This window comes from Aythya marila (assembly GCF_965140915.1).
Source record: "Aythya marila genome assembly, chromosome: 2".
Classification (NCBI taxonomy): domain Eukaryota; kingdom Metazoa; phylum Chordata; class Aves; order Anseriformes; family Anatidae; genus Aythya; species Aythya marila.
The window spans coordinates 5,899,563-5,917,773 of NC_139043.1; the positions used below are offsets into that span (position 1 = coordinate 5,899,563).

At 52.0% G+C, this 18,211-nt stretch overlaps 1 protein-coding gene across 1 annotated transcript; it reads left to right on the forward strand.

Annotated features, from left to right (window-relative positions):
* Positions 1–4,453: 4,453 nt before the first annotated feature.
* On the forward strand, positions 4,454–17,918 carry CSRNP1 (cysteine and serine rich nuclear protein 1). Its single transcript, XM_082752836.1, has 5 exons — positions 4,454–4,603; positions 10,250–10,445; positions 12,585–12,844; positions 12,980–13,276; positions 14,227–17,918. Exons 2-5 carry the CDS (start codon positions 10,274–10,276, stop codon positions 15,208–15,210), a joined length of 1,713 nt encoding a protein of 570 aa, XP_082608962.1. The 5' UTR covers positions 4,454–4,603; positions 10,250–10,273; the 3' UTR covers positions 15,211–17,918.
* Positions 17,919–18,211: the final 293 nt, after the last annotated feature.

Genomic DNA, 18,211 nt, shown 5'->3' on the forward strand with positions numbered 1-18,211 from the left:
CTCCAATTTTTCAGTTTAACGCCCATCTTTTAGGGGAAAAAACATTTTAGGGGAAACTTGTGTTTCAGATGTGCGGGGTGGGACGGAGCCCTGGCAGCAGGAAAGGCAGCCCAGCAGTGGCAGCTTATTGGGACTGCACAGTGCATGATAAAACCAGATGGGAAAGCACCCAGAGGCTTTGTACCCAGGGAAAATGCTTTTTGTTCTGCAGGGGTGGTGAGGAGCTCAGCATGCAGGGCTTGTCCCCCATTATCTGGCCACCCCGTAAATCTCACAGCATCTCCCTCCAGTCCTTCCCGCTGCATCCTGCGCTTGGTCTCAGCTGCTGCGCTTTGCTGGGCCGGTCAGCAGGGAATTTCCTCCCACTGGAGCAGTGCTCGCATGGCACCCAGCCAGGGAACCCAGCTCCGGGTCGGTGCTGCCAGCAGCCCTTGGCAAAGGAGAGCAGCGAGGGCTTTCCTGGGCACGGGGGAGAGGAGGATATCCCTACTGAGATGAAAAAGCTATGCTAAAAACAAGCAACCTGGTTCAGGTTAAAAAGAAACAGTTGTGTGTTGTTGGTTTGTTTTGTGTGTTTTGTTTTTTTTTTTTCCTCTCGAGTTCGTTTGTTGGAGGATGGAGTCTCAGAGATGTAACATCAACAAACTGCACGTCGAGTCAAAGTGAAATATTTCATTCAACCTACACAGGAAAACGTCTCGTGTTATTTGAGGGCTATTTACCCTTCTGTGTACGCTTCCACTTATTTATGCACGTAATGTTTTCAGGCTGATTTTAAGACAAGAAATGCTGATTCAAAAAGAAGAGCCAGAAAGTTTTGTTTCAAAGCTTCTTTCTCTCTCCGACACACAGAAACGTGCAGACCGGGGTCAGAATTGCTCACTGCATGACTGAATCGCTGAATAATTCCAGTCCTGCACGGGGCTCTAGCCCACAGCGGCTTTACTTTCATCGAAATAAATATAAGCAAGAAGTGAAGCCTGGAGGTCGCCGGTAGCCTTCCCAAACTTTTTCCAGGATATCCCCTTTCCCCCATGCCCTGGGTTTTGTGCCAAGCACAGCTAAGGGACAGTGACCAACGACCTCCCCCCCGTCCCACAGCGGCGTCTGATAGAGAAGCGAGGTTAGGTTCCGCTCCCATCATACCGAAAGCTCTCCGGGTCCCCAGGGATGGCGTGGTGACACCACCTCGGCGCCAGGACCCGCGTCGGGCTCGGAGATGGGTGACCGCAGCCGCTGGGGTCCGAGACGGAGCCGCCGGGTGTAGCCTGCGAGCCGGAGGAAGCGCGGAGCCAGCGTACAACCTGAACTTGGTCAGCCGCGACCCGAACCCCGAAGAGGAAAGCCTGCACGCATGACGTCTTCCTGTTAGGAAATATTAATCACGGCCGTGTCCAAACATGGTCAACGAAACCTCAGGAAAACCACTCCTTTGGCGACTGAGCGCTGCAAGCCGTCATGTTCAGGAAGGCAGCAGGGCACTGGCTGCACTTACGTATTGCCTCCATGATGTCTGCGTCTGGGAAAGAAATTCAGCTCATCCCGGCCGTGCTTTGGGAGTTGTCGCTGTCAGGCGTTAGGGTTTTAGGTTTTACGGAGCATCCCCGGGAGAAGGCAGCATCATAACTCGGGGATTCTCGCCACGCTGCTTGGCGATGGCCCAGCTGAACTTGCGGGGCGAAAATATGGCAAAATAGCGAAATTGAGGAATGTCAGGTAAACCTGTGCTTTGCCTGCTGATGGAAGGGGTTTGACTACTTGGGGTCAAAAACCTGGAGCTCTTCGGAAGCTCCTGGTACCATGTGGACATCTTTGGCTGAAGGCTGCAGCAACCAGAGCTGGAAGGAACCTGACGGCGACTCCCTGCTGCCCCCCAAACTCCAGGGTTTACAATGCCTTTCTTGCCACAGGGTAACTCACACATAACCCAGCAGGAGCAAAATTAATTAAAAAAAAATAAATTTGTCCTCCTTCACCAGCTTTTTAATATCACTCTCAAAGCCCCCAGCGCACCTCTTCCTGTCCCACTAACCCTGCTGCTCGTAGGGCCCTGTGTTGGCAGGGGGTGGAATAAAAATAATCTTTTTTAATGTCCCTCCATCCCCCAAAAATGCATCTGCTGGTAGAGCCACACTGCAACATGAACCCCCAAAAACATCCCACCTCTTGCTGGTGGAGCCTTCTGAGAGCCAAGCCTTGCTTTATAGGGCCAATGTCCCTTGGGGGACAGCTCTTTCTTGAAAGGTTCCAACTTATTTGGTGGCCAACCCATGCCCATGGGGCCTAAATCCCTTTTGGGGGCCCAAATCCCCTTGGGGGATCAACCCTTGTCAATAGGGCCCAAACACCTTTTGTGGACCAAATCCCTTTGGGTTCAAAATCCCTATTTTGAGGACAAAAGCCTTGCTGCTGTGCCCCAAGTCTTTTTGGAGGGCCCAAACACCTTAAAGAGGCCAAAATTTGCTTGGGAGTCCCAACCCCTGTTTGATCTCAAATCCCTTTTGCCTGTTTGTGATGCCCAAGCTCCTTGTGGGGCCCAAACCCTTCACAGGTCAGCCCTTGCTCATGAGTCTCAAAACACCTTGTGGGGCCCAAACACACTAGCCCAAATCTTGGGATCCAAGCCTGCTTGTTGGGTCCCAAACCTCTTATAGGGCCCAAACTCCTCATGGGGCCTGAACTCCTTGTGGTACTCAAATGCTCGTCTGGGCTTGGTTGGGCCACAGGCCAACACTGTGGGCCCCAAAACACTTGCTGAGCTCAAACCCTTTTTAAAGTCCACCCTTGCTAACTGGTCACAAAACCTTGAGGGAACCAAACCCCCTTGTGAGGGACAAATCCCTTTCAGGGGCCATGTTTGTTGGACCCAAACCTCTTGTAGGGCTCAAATCTTCTTCTGGGTTTGGATGCCCAACAGACCAACCATTGCCTGTGGGTCTCAAACCCCTGAAGGGACCCAAATGATATGTGAGGCCCAAATCCATTTGGGGGTTCAAGTTGTGGGTCCTGTGGGGTTGTTGCTTGTGAGTCCCCAAATGCCATGTGGGATCTGAATCCTCTGAGGCATCCAAACCCATTTTGGGGTCCCAGCATGCCTGTGGGTCACCAAACAGCTTTGGGATCTGAATTCTCTAAGGCATCCAAATGAATTTTGGGGTCTCAGCATGGCTGTAGGTCCCCAGCTCCTTGTGGAATCTGAACACCCTGAGGCATCCAAACCCATTTTGGGGTCCCTGAGTGATTGTGGGTCCCCAAATGCCATGTGAATTCTGAATTCTCTGAGGCATCCAAACTCATTTTAGGGTCCTGGAGTGGTTGTGGGTCCCCAAGCTCTTGTGAGATCTGAATCCTCTGAGGCATCCAAACACATTTTGGGGTCCCTGAGTGGTTGTGGGTCACAAACCCCTTGTGGGGTCTGAGTATCTTGAAGCATCCAAAGCCATTTGGGGGTCCCAGTATGCCTGTGGGTCCCCGATCCCTTTTGGGATCTGAACACCTTGAGGAGTCCAAACCCATTTTGGGGTCACACGGTGGTTGTGGGTCCCCAAATGCCATGTGAATTCTGAATTCTCTGAGGCATCCAATCCCAATTTAGGGTCACAGAGTGGTTATGGGTCCCCAACCCCTTGTGGGACCTGAACGCAGAGGCATCCAAGCTCATTTTAGGGTCCCAGAGTGGTTATGGCACCCCAGACCCTTGTGGGATCTGAATCCTCTGAGGCATCCAAACACATTCTGGGGTCCCTGAGTGGTTGTGGGTCCCAAACCCCTTATGGGATCCGAGTATTTTGAAGCATCCAAAGCCATTTGAGGGTCCCAGTATGCCTGTGGATCCCCAAGCCCCTTGTGGGATCTGAACACCCTGAGGTGTCCAAACCCATTTTAGGGTCACAGAGTGGTTATGGGTCCCCAACCCCTTGTGGGACCTGAACACACAAGAGGCATCCAAGCTCATTTTAGGGTCCCAGAGTGGTTGTGGGTCCCCGACTCTTTGTGAGATCTGAATCCTCTGAAGCACCCAAATCCATTTTAGGGTCTCAGAGTGGTTGTGGGTCCCCAAGCCCTTGTGGGATCTGAATCCTCTGCGGCACCCAAACCCATTTTGGGGTCCCGGAGTGGTTGTGCATCCCCAACCCCTTGCAGGCTCAGAACACCCCGCGTCCCCCAAACCCATTTGAACCCCACCACAGCCATAACCCCTCGCACCACCCCACTTTATTTCCCCGATCGCCTCCCCACCCCCGTGCGGCCGCCACCCGGCGCCTCAGCGGCCCCTCAGGGGCAGCGCCCCCGGCGGTGCGGGCGGGATGGCGGCGGCGGAGCCACCCCGAGCCGAGCTTCAGCGCCCCGCCCGGGGAACGGAGGAAAGAAGGAGGTGGAGGAGGAGGGGGGGAGAAAGAGAAGAGAAGCAGGAAACCGGGCGGGCCCGGGGCCGAGCCGGCCCCGCTCCTGTCACCGCCTGCGTCAGAGCCCGGAGTTTTCCACTGACGAAAAAGGGCAGCGCGGCGCGGCGCAGCCCCGGCAGCGGCAGAGCGGGAGGCGCCGCGCCAGGCACCGCCACTGCAGCCGGAGCTGCCGCCGCCGCCACCCGCCGCCTCCTCAGGTAAAGGGGTTTGGCTGGGTTGTGTGGGGTGTTTGGGTTGGCATTGAGGGGTTTGGGGGTGAATCCGTCACGGGGGGTTTGGGGGAGCGGGGTTTGGTTGGGTGCCCCCCCCCCCCCCCCCACCCCGTCTTCGTTCCCAGCCGGGCTGGGGAGGGAGGGGGGGACACATCGGGGACACAACCGGGACACATCGCGGAGCTCCCCGGACCTCTTGGTTAGGATGAGGAATGAGGAGAGTCTTGGGGAGGCCCCGCTGAGCCCCCCTTCAAAAGAAAAATTAAAAAAAAAAAATCATTTTTTAATTTTTTTTTTTTTTGGAGGGGGGAGCGCGCCCCCCCGCCAGCTCGCGGCGATGGTGAAATAAAACCGGGGGTGGTGGTGGTGGAGGGGGAGAGCCCGGCAAGGCTCCCTCTTTCCCCAAACTCCCCGGCTCGGGGATGTTTTCCCGTCGCTACAGCAACACCTACCGGCGCCCCGACCGACCGACAGACCGACGGACAGACCGACGGACGGGGCGCCCCCCCCCGGGGGGCTCCTTCACCGCCGACCCCCGGTGGGGAGCTCTCACACCGCACCTGGGGGGGGGTGGAAATCAGGAACAAGAGCAGCGAAAAAAAACCCTCTCGAGTTCCCAAACCTCGCTTTAATTCCTCTTTTCTGGCTCCCCCCAGCGCCTGTCACCCCTCCGCCGTGTTTTCCCCGTGGGATGGGGCTGGCGTGCAGGGAGAAGCGGTGTCCCACAGCTAATTATTATTATTATTTTTTTTTCATTTATTTTTTTTTTTAAAGATATTTTTATTATTTTCTTCCCCTTGCTTTGGTGCCGGAGCGTTTCTCCCTTTAATAATTCAGCGCAGGGACCCGCGGGCGTACACACGGCCGGCAAGGTAACGCACGGCGTGTACCGAGGGCAGGACGAGGATGGAAACCCGCCGTGAATTATTCATCAGCTGTAATCAAATAGAGGATTTTCCTAGACAAAGCACGCTTCGCTCCTTTCATATTTATTGCGGTGCAATCTGCGCCGAGTACATCTTGAAGCCCGCTTCGTCCGGGCCGTGCCAGATAACCTTTTAATGCCTTCGCTAATGTTTCTTATTTACCCTTCGGGCTGGCGGGGAGAAAGAAGGGCTTGGTGGCAAACCCCGTGGAGCTTTTTCTCCGCGAGCTTCCCAAAATATTGGCAGGAGCGAGCTCTTTTGCCTTGCTTCCCGGGGAAGGCGTTTTGCCCAGCCCCGCAGGAGAGCGCACTTGTGGCACCACGAGCGGATCCCTGCCTCCGCGCCTGGGTCGTGCAGCGGCAGGAGAGGTTATTTTTAACCAGGGGAAGGTTATGAAACCTTAGACCCGGCCTTGGAGGGGGGAAAATCAGCTGGGCTGAACCGGACGGCCCCCGAAATTGGGAAGCGACCCCGCAGGGAGGCTGCCCCAGCGGCATCTGGGAACCCACGGAGGTAAATATGGCAGGAATTAAAATAGTTAAATGCACGGGCAGTGAGTCGGTGCCGATAGCACGGGGGTGACGAAGTTGCCTGGAGGCATTGCCAGGCTGTGAGTTGGTGAGGATTTCGGGGTGAGGATTTCGGGGTGCTCAGTGCAAGGCTCAGCACCGCGGCAGTTTTTGGCGATGCTCATGCCAAGGTCACCTGAATAAACCCCTGGAAAAGGGGGAGGCAAAAGACTCCCCCAGGGTTCACTGCGCGAGTCGTACCTGGCTGAAGTGGGTTTTAAACCAATATTTATCCTGGCTCGAGGCGTGGAGCTCGTGGGGCTGGGCTGTGACCTCGACCCCATGCACCGAGATGAGCCCACCCGGCTGCCTGGGGATGCTGGTGCTCCTAGAGCCAGGAGGTTGGCTCTGAAAATACGTGCTTTTAGTGGATTGCACTGGTTGTTTGCTTTTTTTTTTTTTTTTTTGTTAACACAAGTTGCTTTGTGGAGGAAGAGTCTGCCTTCAGCTTGCGCGCAGATTTGGGATCCTTCCACCTTTTGGGATATTCCCCCGTTGGAAAAGAAGAAATTGCAAATATTGCCACGATACCCTGGAAGCTGCTTTGAGGAGCAGCAGAGCAAGCAAGGGTGCACTGGGAGAGGTCTCCTTCGCCTGCCTTGCGTGGCTGCGTGCGCTGCCCCATAAAAAGTGCAGATAGGGCCCCAAAATCGGGCGCTGAACCTCCTTATCCGCGGTATCTCTTTGTGCAGCCTCTCAGAACCAGCCCGAGTGGCCGCTGATAGTGGTTTTGGTTGCCTTCCTGCTCGCTGGGCTCAACAAATGCCAAGCCTTCTTAAATCTAAATTACTCGAAATATTTACTGTTGATACGTTGTCCCAGAGGAGGATAGTTAAAACGTTAATTCTTCGCATTCCTGCGTATTAGGGCTTTACCCTGCAACTCGCTGGCCGCCAGAAATGGGACTTAGCAGATTCGCTTCCCTTCCCCTGCCCCCATTAGACACCCCCCCCCCAAAAAAAAAAAAATGTAATGTTTGAAAAAAAAAAAGGAGGGAGAGAGGGAGAGAGAAAGAAAGGAATGCACATCTGGGCTAAATATTTGTTAGAAAGTATTCCCAGGATAGTGGGAGTTCTGGTGCCAGAGAGGAATTCCTGCGGGTTTGATCCATTGCATTATGTACTTGTTCCAAAAGCTGTTTTCAGTAAAATAGATGAGTAAGAAGTCTTAGCCAAGAACAGAATGTCTTTTTTGGCAACTAAAAGGAAGATAGGATTATTTTATTTCAGGTTATGTAAAAAAAAAAAAAAAGAGAGAGAGAGAGAGAGAGAGAGAGAAGGTGGTAAAATCCTCCTGCGCTCCGTGCTGCTCGCAGAGATTTGCACCGCCGAGCAGAGATATTTTCCTTGTTTTTCACGGTGCTCTGCACATTTTTGTGACTTCTGTGCTAGGCACAAACGCGGGCTGAAGTCTCAGGCTGGCGGCATCACCGCGGTTCAAATCTCCCGGCTGCGGCCGGCGGTTTCGGCAGCACCGCTCCCACGGCGCAAATTCCACCACCGAGCGCTGGGGCGAGGAGGGGAAGGCACCGGCTGTGACCTGCCAGCTGAACCCCCGCCCAGAGGGTGTTTTTTTGGGGGGTAGATGCGTGAAGATATATTTTGTAAAATCCCCTCCAAAAAAATAAATGATGGCACCATCCAAAATACAGCTTGGTGAGCTCTGGCTGGGAAATCCGGCTCTGCAGGTGACCCGAGCATCAGGGCTGCCTCGCCCTGCAGCATCACCCTTCTGCTCCCTTCTCTGGGAATCCTACAAATTGGGCAACCCCCTTATAAAAAGATGTTGTTTGGTGTTGGTTTTTTTTTTGGCCCTGGGTAAAAGTCCTGATGCTCTTCAGGCTGGCAGCAATGTTCCCTTCCCGGCGCATCCCCAGAGTCAGGTTTTGGGGTGGAGAGGAGGGTGCTTGTGCTTGGGGAGGGCTGGCCCTGGAGGAGAGGACGGACAGACAGACGGATGGATGGATGGATGTCAAATGGGAGATGGCATCGAGCAGAAGTGGCTCCAGGATGGGGTGAGCTGCACCAGAGCAGCGTCGCTGCCCAGGGACTCATCTCCAGCGCTGTGACCTCGGCTGCTCCACCGTGCCCCGGTGTCCCCGCAGGAGGGGACGAAGTGGAAATGACACCCACCCACCTTGCCCGTTCGACTCCCATCCTGCTGGAGATCCCATCCTTGGACAAGCCGGGTGCTCCCTCCGTTGGCTGGAAGGTGGAGGTGGAGGAAGTGTCCTCGGAGCGGCGAGTGGGTGTCCTGCGGTGCGAGCTGCTGCTTCCCAGAGTTTATTTTTGCAGTTTTTGGTCACTCTGTGTGGACGAGGAGACAGCAGTGCCACGCAAACCTCCGCTTTGGGCTTCCCTTCAGACCCACTCCATGGATTTGGAGATTTCTTTCACTCCTGGTTGTTTCTTAAAAGCAACAGGCAATGGAACAGGTGGAGGAAAAAAATGAAAAAGCAAGGAGACGTGAGGTTTTTGGGCATCGTGGCTGCCCACAAGCTCTGCTTTGCCAGAAGAGGGCTGAGTGCAGGTGCCAGGTAGGACACACTGCCGCTGGAGGGCCGCCAGGGCCACCTTCCCTCCGTCTGCTTTGGATCGAGGCCCAAAAACCCCAACCCCTGGCACCAGCACCTGCAGCCCCAGGGCCACCGTTCGCCACCAGAAGGGGACGGCTGGGGGACCCAGGGGGGCAGCAGCCCCGTGGGCGCACGTTGGGGTGAATGATTAACTTCTTCCAACCCAGGAACGGCTCCATCCATCCATCTTTAACCTTTTAGGGGACTGCTGGCTCCTGGGAAGCTGTTGGTAATCGTGATTAATGAGCTCTGGGGCTTTGGAGGCACGGCGTACGCGCCCGTCAGCCTAGGTGTTATTGTGCAGCGCCGCTGAGATACCGAAAATCCCGTCACCAGGAGGTTCTGAAGGCTGTGCGGTTTCTGTGCTCTATGCTCAGAGCTGTCAGGAGAGCGTTGGTTTTGTGTTTGGGTTTTCTTTTTTTTTTCTTTTTTTTTTTTTTTTTTTTCTTGAGACGGGCTTAAATTAACTTCAGACATGCAAAAGAGGGTGAGAAAGTGATACGGTTACGGTTACGAGGAGCGAAATTGGGGGGAGAGTTTCACAGCAGGGTACGGGGACGTGGCCGGCAGCATCGTACCTGCCCTTTCACCACCCTGGTCGGGGGACATCAGGGCTCTGTGTCTGAGTCCTCCTGCTGTTATCCGAATTTCGGGATTGCTTTTGGCTGCGTGTGTTGCTGCTGGTTTTATTGCGGGGCTGGCAGGGAGCATCCCCCCGGCTCCTCCTTGCTGGAGGCAGTTTTGGGGGAGCCCTTCCCACCAGCATCCCGGTGTCAGAGGGCTTTGATATCGCTCAGGCAAAGCGTGCAGCTCTGGTGCAATTTCCCACAAACTTCATAAAACCAAAGGTTAAAGCATGCAACAAAGTTGTGGGCTTTTTTTTTTTCCCCATTTTTCCTTTTATTTTTTCCTTCTCGAGATGAGCAGTGGAAAAGCATGCGGGATATTTCAGAATCTCGGCGAGCACAGAGCTCCTTTGTTTTTAATTAGCTGCGTTGTTTTTAATTGCTACTATGCTTGATGCATAACCCAGCCTAAACAAGAATAGCTTATTGAATGGGGGACTGGCTATGAAAGGCACCGTGAGGAGAAGGGCTGTTCTTCACAGTTGATATATTTGTATTTCAGTGCTTCATTTAATAAGTCTGTTTCCCCAGGGGGCTGTAGCAAGTAAATCATGCCAACAGATTGTTCTCTGCAAACTGGCTTATTTTTGTAATTAGCACGACGTTAAAGCTGTAACTGCACAGAAAGCGATCTGGTAAGGAGTTAACATAAAAGAATTAGTAAGCAAAACGTAATACTTATTGTTTGATAACATTTGTGTTGATTGAATTGGTTTCTGGACAGTCGCTTGTCTGTGATAGTTGTTTTTTTCTGCGGCGCCTTAAAACAGGAGAGGAAAGCAGCGGATGCACCATGGGGTGGCAGCAAGGTGTGGGTTTTGGGGGCACCTTTTGGGAATTGCACGTGCACGGCCGGATTGAGATGGTGCCAAAGCCTTGCTTGCAATTGGTGTTATTTCCCTTGCTTTATTTTGTTTTTCTCTCTTGCTTTCCAGTTATATGAAAGATACGGCGTCACCATGAGCGGGGTGTTGAAAAGGAAGTACGAAGAGCTGGGGGACGACAGCACCTACTGCTCCTCCTCCTCCTGCTCACCCCTGTCCTCCTCAGCATCCTCGGGCTGGGACTCGGATGAGGAGAACTCCCGCGGAGAGAGCAAGCCCAGCTCTGCCTTAACGCCCAGCTTCACCCGTGAGTATCCCTGCTACCCACTTCCAGCTCTGCAGCCGCTCTGGAAGCAGCCACAGTGCCTTTTCCCTCTTGTTGTGCTCATTTATCTCGTTTTCATACTCACCCAGGGGACTCTTCCTCAGCCCTTCCTCCCAGCTTTTGTCACCCGTTTGATATTTTCTTGCCCAAGTCCAAATTTCTGGGAATTGGAGCCTGGAGGACGTGGGTGTGCAGAGGCACATGGGTGCCTCCAGGCCGGTGCTGTAGCAGCATCCACCATCCTTCAGCCCTCTCTCAAGCTATTCAGCAGGCAAATATGGGACAGACAGCACAGCCCATAATGCTGGGTTTTCAAAATGGTTAACCAGTAGCCTAATTACCATTTCAGAGCCCGTTTCCTACGTAAGGTGGGGACTTTGCCAAAGCACGCGACACGTTTGACATTGCCTCCGCTGTCAGTACAGATAAATGCTATTTTGTTTTCCCAGCATTATCGGTTTTGAGAGCTTTTAGGAAAACATGCAGAAGACAAGGTCATAAAATCCCTTATCTGCTGTGCAAAGGGGAAAACAAGACAATAGGGGACCATCTTCGTGGAGGATAAATGGTCCAACCTAGTAAATTATGCTGAACGCCCAGTGTATGTAGCAGTTAAGGTCCACTTAGCAGACATACACAAACATGCAGTGGTCTGAAAAGGCTTTAGAAGTCTTGTAATAATAAAGAGGCTCATTCTTGCTTGTCTTCCCAGGTTTGGTGACAAAACAATGAACTTTTTGTATTCTCTGCCTCAATAGGAAAGGGTCAGGAATGGAAAAACAATTTGAGGTGGGGGGGGGAAGGAGAGAGAAGCAAATGCCAAAGTGCAGCAGCTCAGTCGATAGATGATCGCGGTGGTTAACTTGCCTTTTGATAAAGAGCTGATGTTTTAGGAGATTGAATCAAGGTTATTATGAAAAAGCAATGCACAATGCAAAGATAGCATCAAAGCAACAGCAGAGCCTGGTTTGAAACCCTCAGCTCGTGAGCAGAAGCTGCTGACACAGCTGGGTGAACGCTTTTTTTTTTTTTCTTCTCATCCGAAACCGAAAAGCTGCGTTTTGGCAAGCGAGACCTGTGAAACGTGGGTGCAGCTAACTGTCCAGTCTTGCACTTTCCCAGCTCCGCCATCCGAGGAGCTCAGCTCAGTTCTGGCTCTGCCTTGGTCCAGTGCCAGGGAATCACCCAGCCCTTCCTGGCTGCTTTTCCTCAATTCCCACCCGTGCACTAGCAGCTAACAGCCAAAAAAAAAAAAAAGAAAAAAAGCCAAATGCTGCATTTGTGCCTCGCTGATTCTCCTTCCTGACGTGCAAGCAGCATGCAACCCCTACTGCTGCGTTTTGCATTTGCTTTGTGCAGCTCGTGGAAACTCGCTGCCTCTGAGATTGCCCTGACCAATTAGTCCTCCCCCACTCGCTGTGTTTGCAGATGCAGAACCAGGTATCTCAGGAGGAGCTCTGCTCTAAATGGCGTGCAACGTGCTTCAGCAGCTTAAGATAAACCAGAGTCATGTATTACCATGTTTACCCCGGGATCACCTGCGTAAAGATTAACATCTTTGCAGCTGCTCTCAGATGAGTCTCTGGAGAACAAACTATGGCTTCGTAGTTCCTCCCAGTGGATGGTGAAAGGAAGTACCAAAAGAAGAGACGTTTTGGCTTTTTTTTGGGCTCTGCCACGAAAGCCAGAGCTGCACCACGCTGCAGCATCAGTGCCCTGGCATCCCAGGAGTGGACCTCGAGGTCCTGGCTGCGGGGCAGCAGGCAGGGTGCTGCGGCTTGGAGCAGAGCAGGCGTGCAGGGTGGTTCAGTTGCTTGTTCGTTCTGCTCTGCTGCACGTGAAGAATAAGCAAATGTGTGTTTCCTGGGGGGAAGTCATGCGGGAAGGAGAAGCAGCAGCCGTTTCTTAGGGTGAATCTGAGCAGCGACTCCGATGCACCAGGACTTGGCAGAGTTTCCTCACCATCCACATTCCCCCTCTCGATCCTGAAACACAAAATGCTGTGACCTTACCCTGTCGTGTCCCCATTGCGAGAGCAACTGTGAGCCTGTTTGCAATATTTTACCTCCATCTGCAGGATGGCAGCGCTGACTGAATGTTCTTTTCCTCCCCCATTTTTAGCCACGTCCATCCTGAAGAAATCCAAGCGGCTAAAGAAGAACAACGTGGAGTTTGACCAGGTCACTGTGTTCTACTTCCCGCGCTGCCAGGGCTTCACGAGTGTGCCGAGCCGTGGGGGCTGCACGCTGGGGATGGTGAGCAAGCACAGCTCCTCCCGGCAGTTCACACTAGCAGAGTTCTCGAAGGAGCAGGAAAACGTCCGTCGGGAGAAACTGAAAGAGAAATTGAAAGAGGAGAAGTTGGAAGCCTTGAAATGGAAGGTGAGTGGCCAGGTCGGTGGAAGTCCCATAGGTGGCCACTGTCAGGACAGATCTTCCCTTCCTCGTTTCTCCTGATGGTCTCTGCCTTGGTGTCCCCAACAGTTCCCTAACGTTTTGCCCATTTTGTGCCCTCAGCTAACCATGAACGGCACAAAGGAGTCAGAGGAGGCCAACCAGCTCACTGTCGAGGACATCTCCGACGACGACATCGACGTCAGCAACGTGGACCTGGAGGATGGCTTCTTCCTCCAGCCCTACCCCGCCAAAAAGAGGCGGGTGCTGCTCAAAGCCATGGGGGTGAAGAAGATCGACAAGGAGGAGAAGCGGGAGCTGCACAGCATCCGCCTGTCCCGGGAGGACTGCGGCTGCGACTGCCAGGAGGTCTGCGACCCCGAGACCTGCAGCTGCAGCTTGGCGGGCATTAAATGCCAGGTACTGCCCTCGCTGGCTCACATTGTCCCTGTTGTGTGCGTCTGTTCTCGGGGCAAAGCTAGGAGAAGGTCTTGGAGATGCTCTCCAGGCTGCTAGGCAAGTGCTGCTCAAAAGCATCCACCTCCCAAACCACACGTCCCGTGGGGATGTGCTAACGCACCCACACGGAGCGTGGCAGAGAGAGGTGGACCATGTGGGCTGCTCTTGGCAAACAAAAGCTTTTTGCTCCTCCAGCGAGGCAGTGATTTCCCCTCCTCCCCCTGCTGGTATTTTTGTTCCCCTCCTTGCTGCTTGTCACAGCTCCCGGTGCACTCGGGCAAACGTGGGAGCATCAGCGTCAGCCCCGCAGATCACAGCAGCGGGGTAATCCCATTATATGCAATTTAGCACCTTGTTTTTTTTTATAAATATTTCATATTTTTATGGGTGCCCACCCCGTTTTGGTTTTGGGGGCACGTTCCCTATTCTGGGTGCCGTTCCTGTGCTGTGGCTGCACACTGGGGTGCTATAGGGTGGGTGTGCACAGGCGTGCACAAGCGTGGAGTGCTCCGTGTGCGTGTCACAGCCCCCCTCTAGTGGCTGCTGAAAGCTGGGACATGAAGGTGTCACGGTTTGTCCTTCATCCCCTCCCTGGGATGAAGGATACGGATATTAAATACTGAGATGCAGTATATTAAAATTCAAGTTTACCATTTACCTCTCTTTTTGGGGTGTTATATTTTGATTTTTTTTAAACCTTTTAAGGTTTTTCCGTTCTACCGGAATCCATCTTTTTATGACAACCTTCCAAAGAGCAGGTGGAATTTTTTTAATTGCTGTATTTTTTAGCTTGCTTTTAGACCCCTCAGCCATTCCTTCGTGCTGCTGGGGTGGGTTCCAAGGGTGGCTCAAGGGAAGCTTCGGTTTTGGGTTCGTGTCCTCACCCCTGTGTCTCCTTTCTCCCCCTCCAGATGGACCACACCTCCTTCCCCTGCGGCTGCACCAAGGACGGCTGCGGCAACACCGAGGGCAGGATCGAGTTCAACCAGTCCCGGGTGCAGACCCACTTCATCCACACCATCATGAAGCTGGAGCTGGAGAAGCAGCAGCAGAGCAGCGAGGGGGTGGCGGAGGCCGAGCCTCCTTTCCGGGAGCGGCTGCCCCAGCTGGGCTGCGCGGCGGGGAAGGGGCCCCTGGAGGAGCGCGCGGCGCCGCTGGCCCCCGCCTTCCAGTTCAGCCCCGAGCTGGAAGCCCTGGGGGAGAACAGCTGCAGCAGCGACATGACGGACTCCTCCCTCTCCTCCCACCCCAGCGAGGACCTGGAGGAGCCCTACGAGAGCCTCCCCTCCGACAAATCCCAGTCGGACGTCGACGACGACGGCTTGGCGCGCATCCTCCACTTCAACGACTCGGACGCCGAGGAGGAGGGCGGCCGCTGCCAGGACAACCTGAGCTGTTTCCACCCCGCCGACTTCTTCATCGAGGACCACGGCGGTGAGGCCAAGCCCGGCCCCGTGGCCTCGTCCCACCTCTCCGAGTGCCTGGACGAGAACGCCAACCAGGACGGTGGTGGGATGCTGGAGGAGGCCGCCCACGCGCGCTGCGACGGGTTGTCCTGCTGCGCCCCGGCCCCGGCCGAGCCCTGCTCCAAGAGCTACGCTGACCTCAGCCTTTCCTCTGACTCCTTGGATTTCTTCCAGTCCTTCTCGGACTATAACTTGGGACCCCTTTACAACTCCTTGAAGGAGTACGAGAACCTCGATAACTACTCAGCGTTACAGTTTCAGTTTCCTAATTTCCCCGGCTTCCCGCAAGGCGGAGATCAGGGCTCCTGTTTGTTGGAGTCGCTCTTCGGTTTGTCCGAATCCGTCCCTGAAACCCCGGCCCCTTTCACAGACAATCAGCATTTGGAGGACGCCATCAAGTCGTCGCTGATGGAGACGGTGAAGGTGTGAGATGCCCGGGTACCCAGGGACGGGAAGGACCGGCAGCATCGGGGTGCCGAAACCAAAGCCGAAGAACGGTGGGAAGGGCAAAATATCAGTGACAGGATGATGTGCTATGTGAAAAGGAAAAACAAAAAATAATGAGACTTTCTGAGCAGACAAACTATTTTTGGTCTTTATAGAACGTGGACGTTTTGACATACTGCAGCTACAATCAGTTCTCTTGCTGTTTGTGCAAAAATTTCTAAACTTTCGTGATGGGGTGGGAGGGAGGGAGGGAGGAACAAAGACTTTCAAGTATGAATTTCCTTGTGTTTTGTATGCAAAGACCTGTTGAGAAATGCTCCTTGTGAACGTTGCCAGTCGTACACACAGCCCCTTCTAGAAACGTTTCAGTGTTGTGGGAACTTTTTTTAGACAACTTCTGAAGCTGTATTTATTGTGAAACTTTGTGATTTGCGTAAGAGCTAGCCCAACACACTCTTGCGTTCAAATCCAAAAAGGTTTACAGAAGAGATCCGTACACTATATACATAATCATTCTTCATCTATTTATTGCAAATTCCAGAATTTAAATAGCCACCGAAGCTTGAACTAGCATGAAACCTTATTTAAATTGGTAATACCTCAGATGTATTATGTGTACAATCATATTTTTTGCATAATATATCTGTATTTATTTATTTTCTACCTGTAGTACATGAGTAGCACTGTGGTTTATCAGTGACCTGGAAGGGCAATAAGGTCTCGAAGTGGCACACATCCTGAAGATGGCCCTGTTGTTTTAGTCTGGAAGGTGCTGGCTGTTTGGTCTTCACGTAACATTTCTACAAGAGCCGAATGCAAGTGGGTGGGAGGGGAGGGATGGGGGAAAGGTTCCTGTAGGGTTCTTGGATAGCTAGCCAGCCTTTCACAGACATGAGAGCACGAAGGTGTCCGATATCCATGATATGGGGACCCTCAACTGCCCTAGAAACACAAGCTAGCTCAATCTAATCAACAAAAAACACCCAACCCTTTTCATAAATTATTTTCTAACTTATTTAACTTCCTAAGGATTTGGCCATGAGATCTTTCGGTGCCTGAATATGCAGAGGACCCGTCAGCAGGGGGGCTGGATCCTGGGACTCAGGCGAGCAAAGCAAAGGGCAGCAGCACCCTGCTCATACTTCTCAGCGAGTGCTCCTTAGGACTCCCAAATGTTGAGGGTATCGCAGCCCCCCAGACTGATGGGCCAGACTCTTCATTTTTATAGGTCAATTGGGTAAATCGAGTCAGGGGGAGGGATGCGAAGGTTGGTGGGTTATTTATTGTTTGAGTACGGTTGGAGAAGGAAGGAAAAAAAGAGCAATCAGTGTGTTTAGGAGGGAAATTAGAGGCCTCCTTGGCTTTTTGTTGTGGAAATCAGCCCAAGAACATGACACTATTTGGCCATGCCATGTAACTGGACCCAAAATCCGCACGCCAGTGATACACTAAGTGCCTACGCCAGCAGCGCAAGCGGCCGGGTATCGTGATGGGAACCCGCAGCTTTACATTGAGCCCCCCCCTTACAAAGGGTGCAGAGCCACCCAGCTGGGGAGGGGACACCCCAAAAAGGGGCTTTGGGGTCCTTTCCCCCGGCTGAACCGCTGATATCCCTGCTGAGTGCTGGTTGGTACCTGCCCTGGGATGGACGAGCCCTGCCCGCTCCAGCAGGCACCACCAGCGCCCTGCCAGCAATTCGGGCAGCTTCTGGCGTACGAATATCGCGAAGGCTGGGTTTTATTATTATTATTATTAATTATTATTATTATTTAATTGTTCATCTTCTCTGGTATTGAGCCGGTCAACCTCGAAGCGTTGCTGACCCACCGCGTCCTCCCGCGAGGCATCGCCCCGGGGACATCCCCGCGGGCAGGAGGGCGACTGTAGGAATACTACTGGCAGATGGAGGATTTCCTGGAGATATATATATATATAAATATATTATTTTTGTTGTTGTCGTCGTCGTCGTCGTTTCTTTCGACTGAAAATCCCCTTCACTTATCTTCTAGGTGGTAGTTGCTATCCTTCAGACTGCATCAAACTCGCTGACCGTTGAGAGTCTGGTACCGTTCTGTATTTATTGGCACTAATATATTTTGTAACATTCCTCGGTTTTTCCGCATATATATATATTTATATAAAATATATACTTATATTTTATATATATATATACACAGTTTTTTTGTTTTTGTTTTTTTTTTTTTAAATGAATGACGGGGATTGACTCCTGCCTTTGTGGATGTTTTTTTTTCTATAATTTATTCATTTTATTTGTGTTAGTGCCAAAAAAAAAAGAAAAGATTTTTTCTCTTTTTTTTTTTTCCAAGGCACTGAATTGTAAATAATATAATTTTTTTTTTCTTCTTTGTATCTGTGTAAAAAGTTGCCTGTTAAACATTTTAAAAACTGGGTATTTATTGACACAATCTGTAATTATCTAATGTATTGATTGAAACGCTTCGGTTTCAACATAGCTTTATTTTAGCTTTCTTTGTGTATATATTGTGATTATGTTGCTTAAAGGTACAAGTTAAAAAAAAATGCTTTATTTTTACCTTATCCATTTGCATTTGTTTAAAAAAAAAAAAAAAAGAAAAAAAGCATATTTGTCTACAGCTGCTGTCTCTCATTTCATCGAAGCAATATGAAGAAATTTCCATTACACTTTCAATAAAAGAACTTTGTTTGAATACGGCAGTGGCTTTGCCCTTCTTGCTCCTTCAGCATGGCTGTGTGTTAATTTTTATTCCATACAGTGGCTCAAAAACTTGGATGGTGGGGGTGAGTGCTGTATTGCATGTCACAGCTGTTCCATTTTCGTGTTGTTTTTTTTTTTTTTTTTTTTTTTTTTTTATTACTTTTTTTGGACTGTTTTTGAATGGAGGTCTCCTCGCTTTAGGGTTCCCACCCCAAAGAGTGAGATGGTGGCAGCCTTGGAAGGGGGGCGTCCAGGTGGCCTCCAGGGGTGCCCCAAAGTCCCTCT

Excerpts from the sequence above, each read along its gene's own strand:
- CSRNP1 (XM_082752836.1), top strand. The coding sequence starts at position 10,274 with ATGAGCGGGGTGTTGAAAAGGAAGTACGAAGAGCTGGGGGACGACAGC. Across the intron at positions 10,446-12,584 it reads CTTAACGCCCAGCTTCACCC|CCACGTCCATCCTGAAGAAA; the intron begins GTGAGTATCCCT and ends CCCCATTTTTAG. Across the intron at positions 13,277-14,226 it reads TGGCGGGCATTAAATGCCAG|ATGGACCACACCTCCTTCCC; the intron begins GTACTGCCCTCG and ends CTCCCCCTCCAG.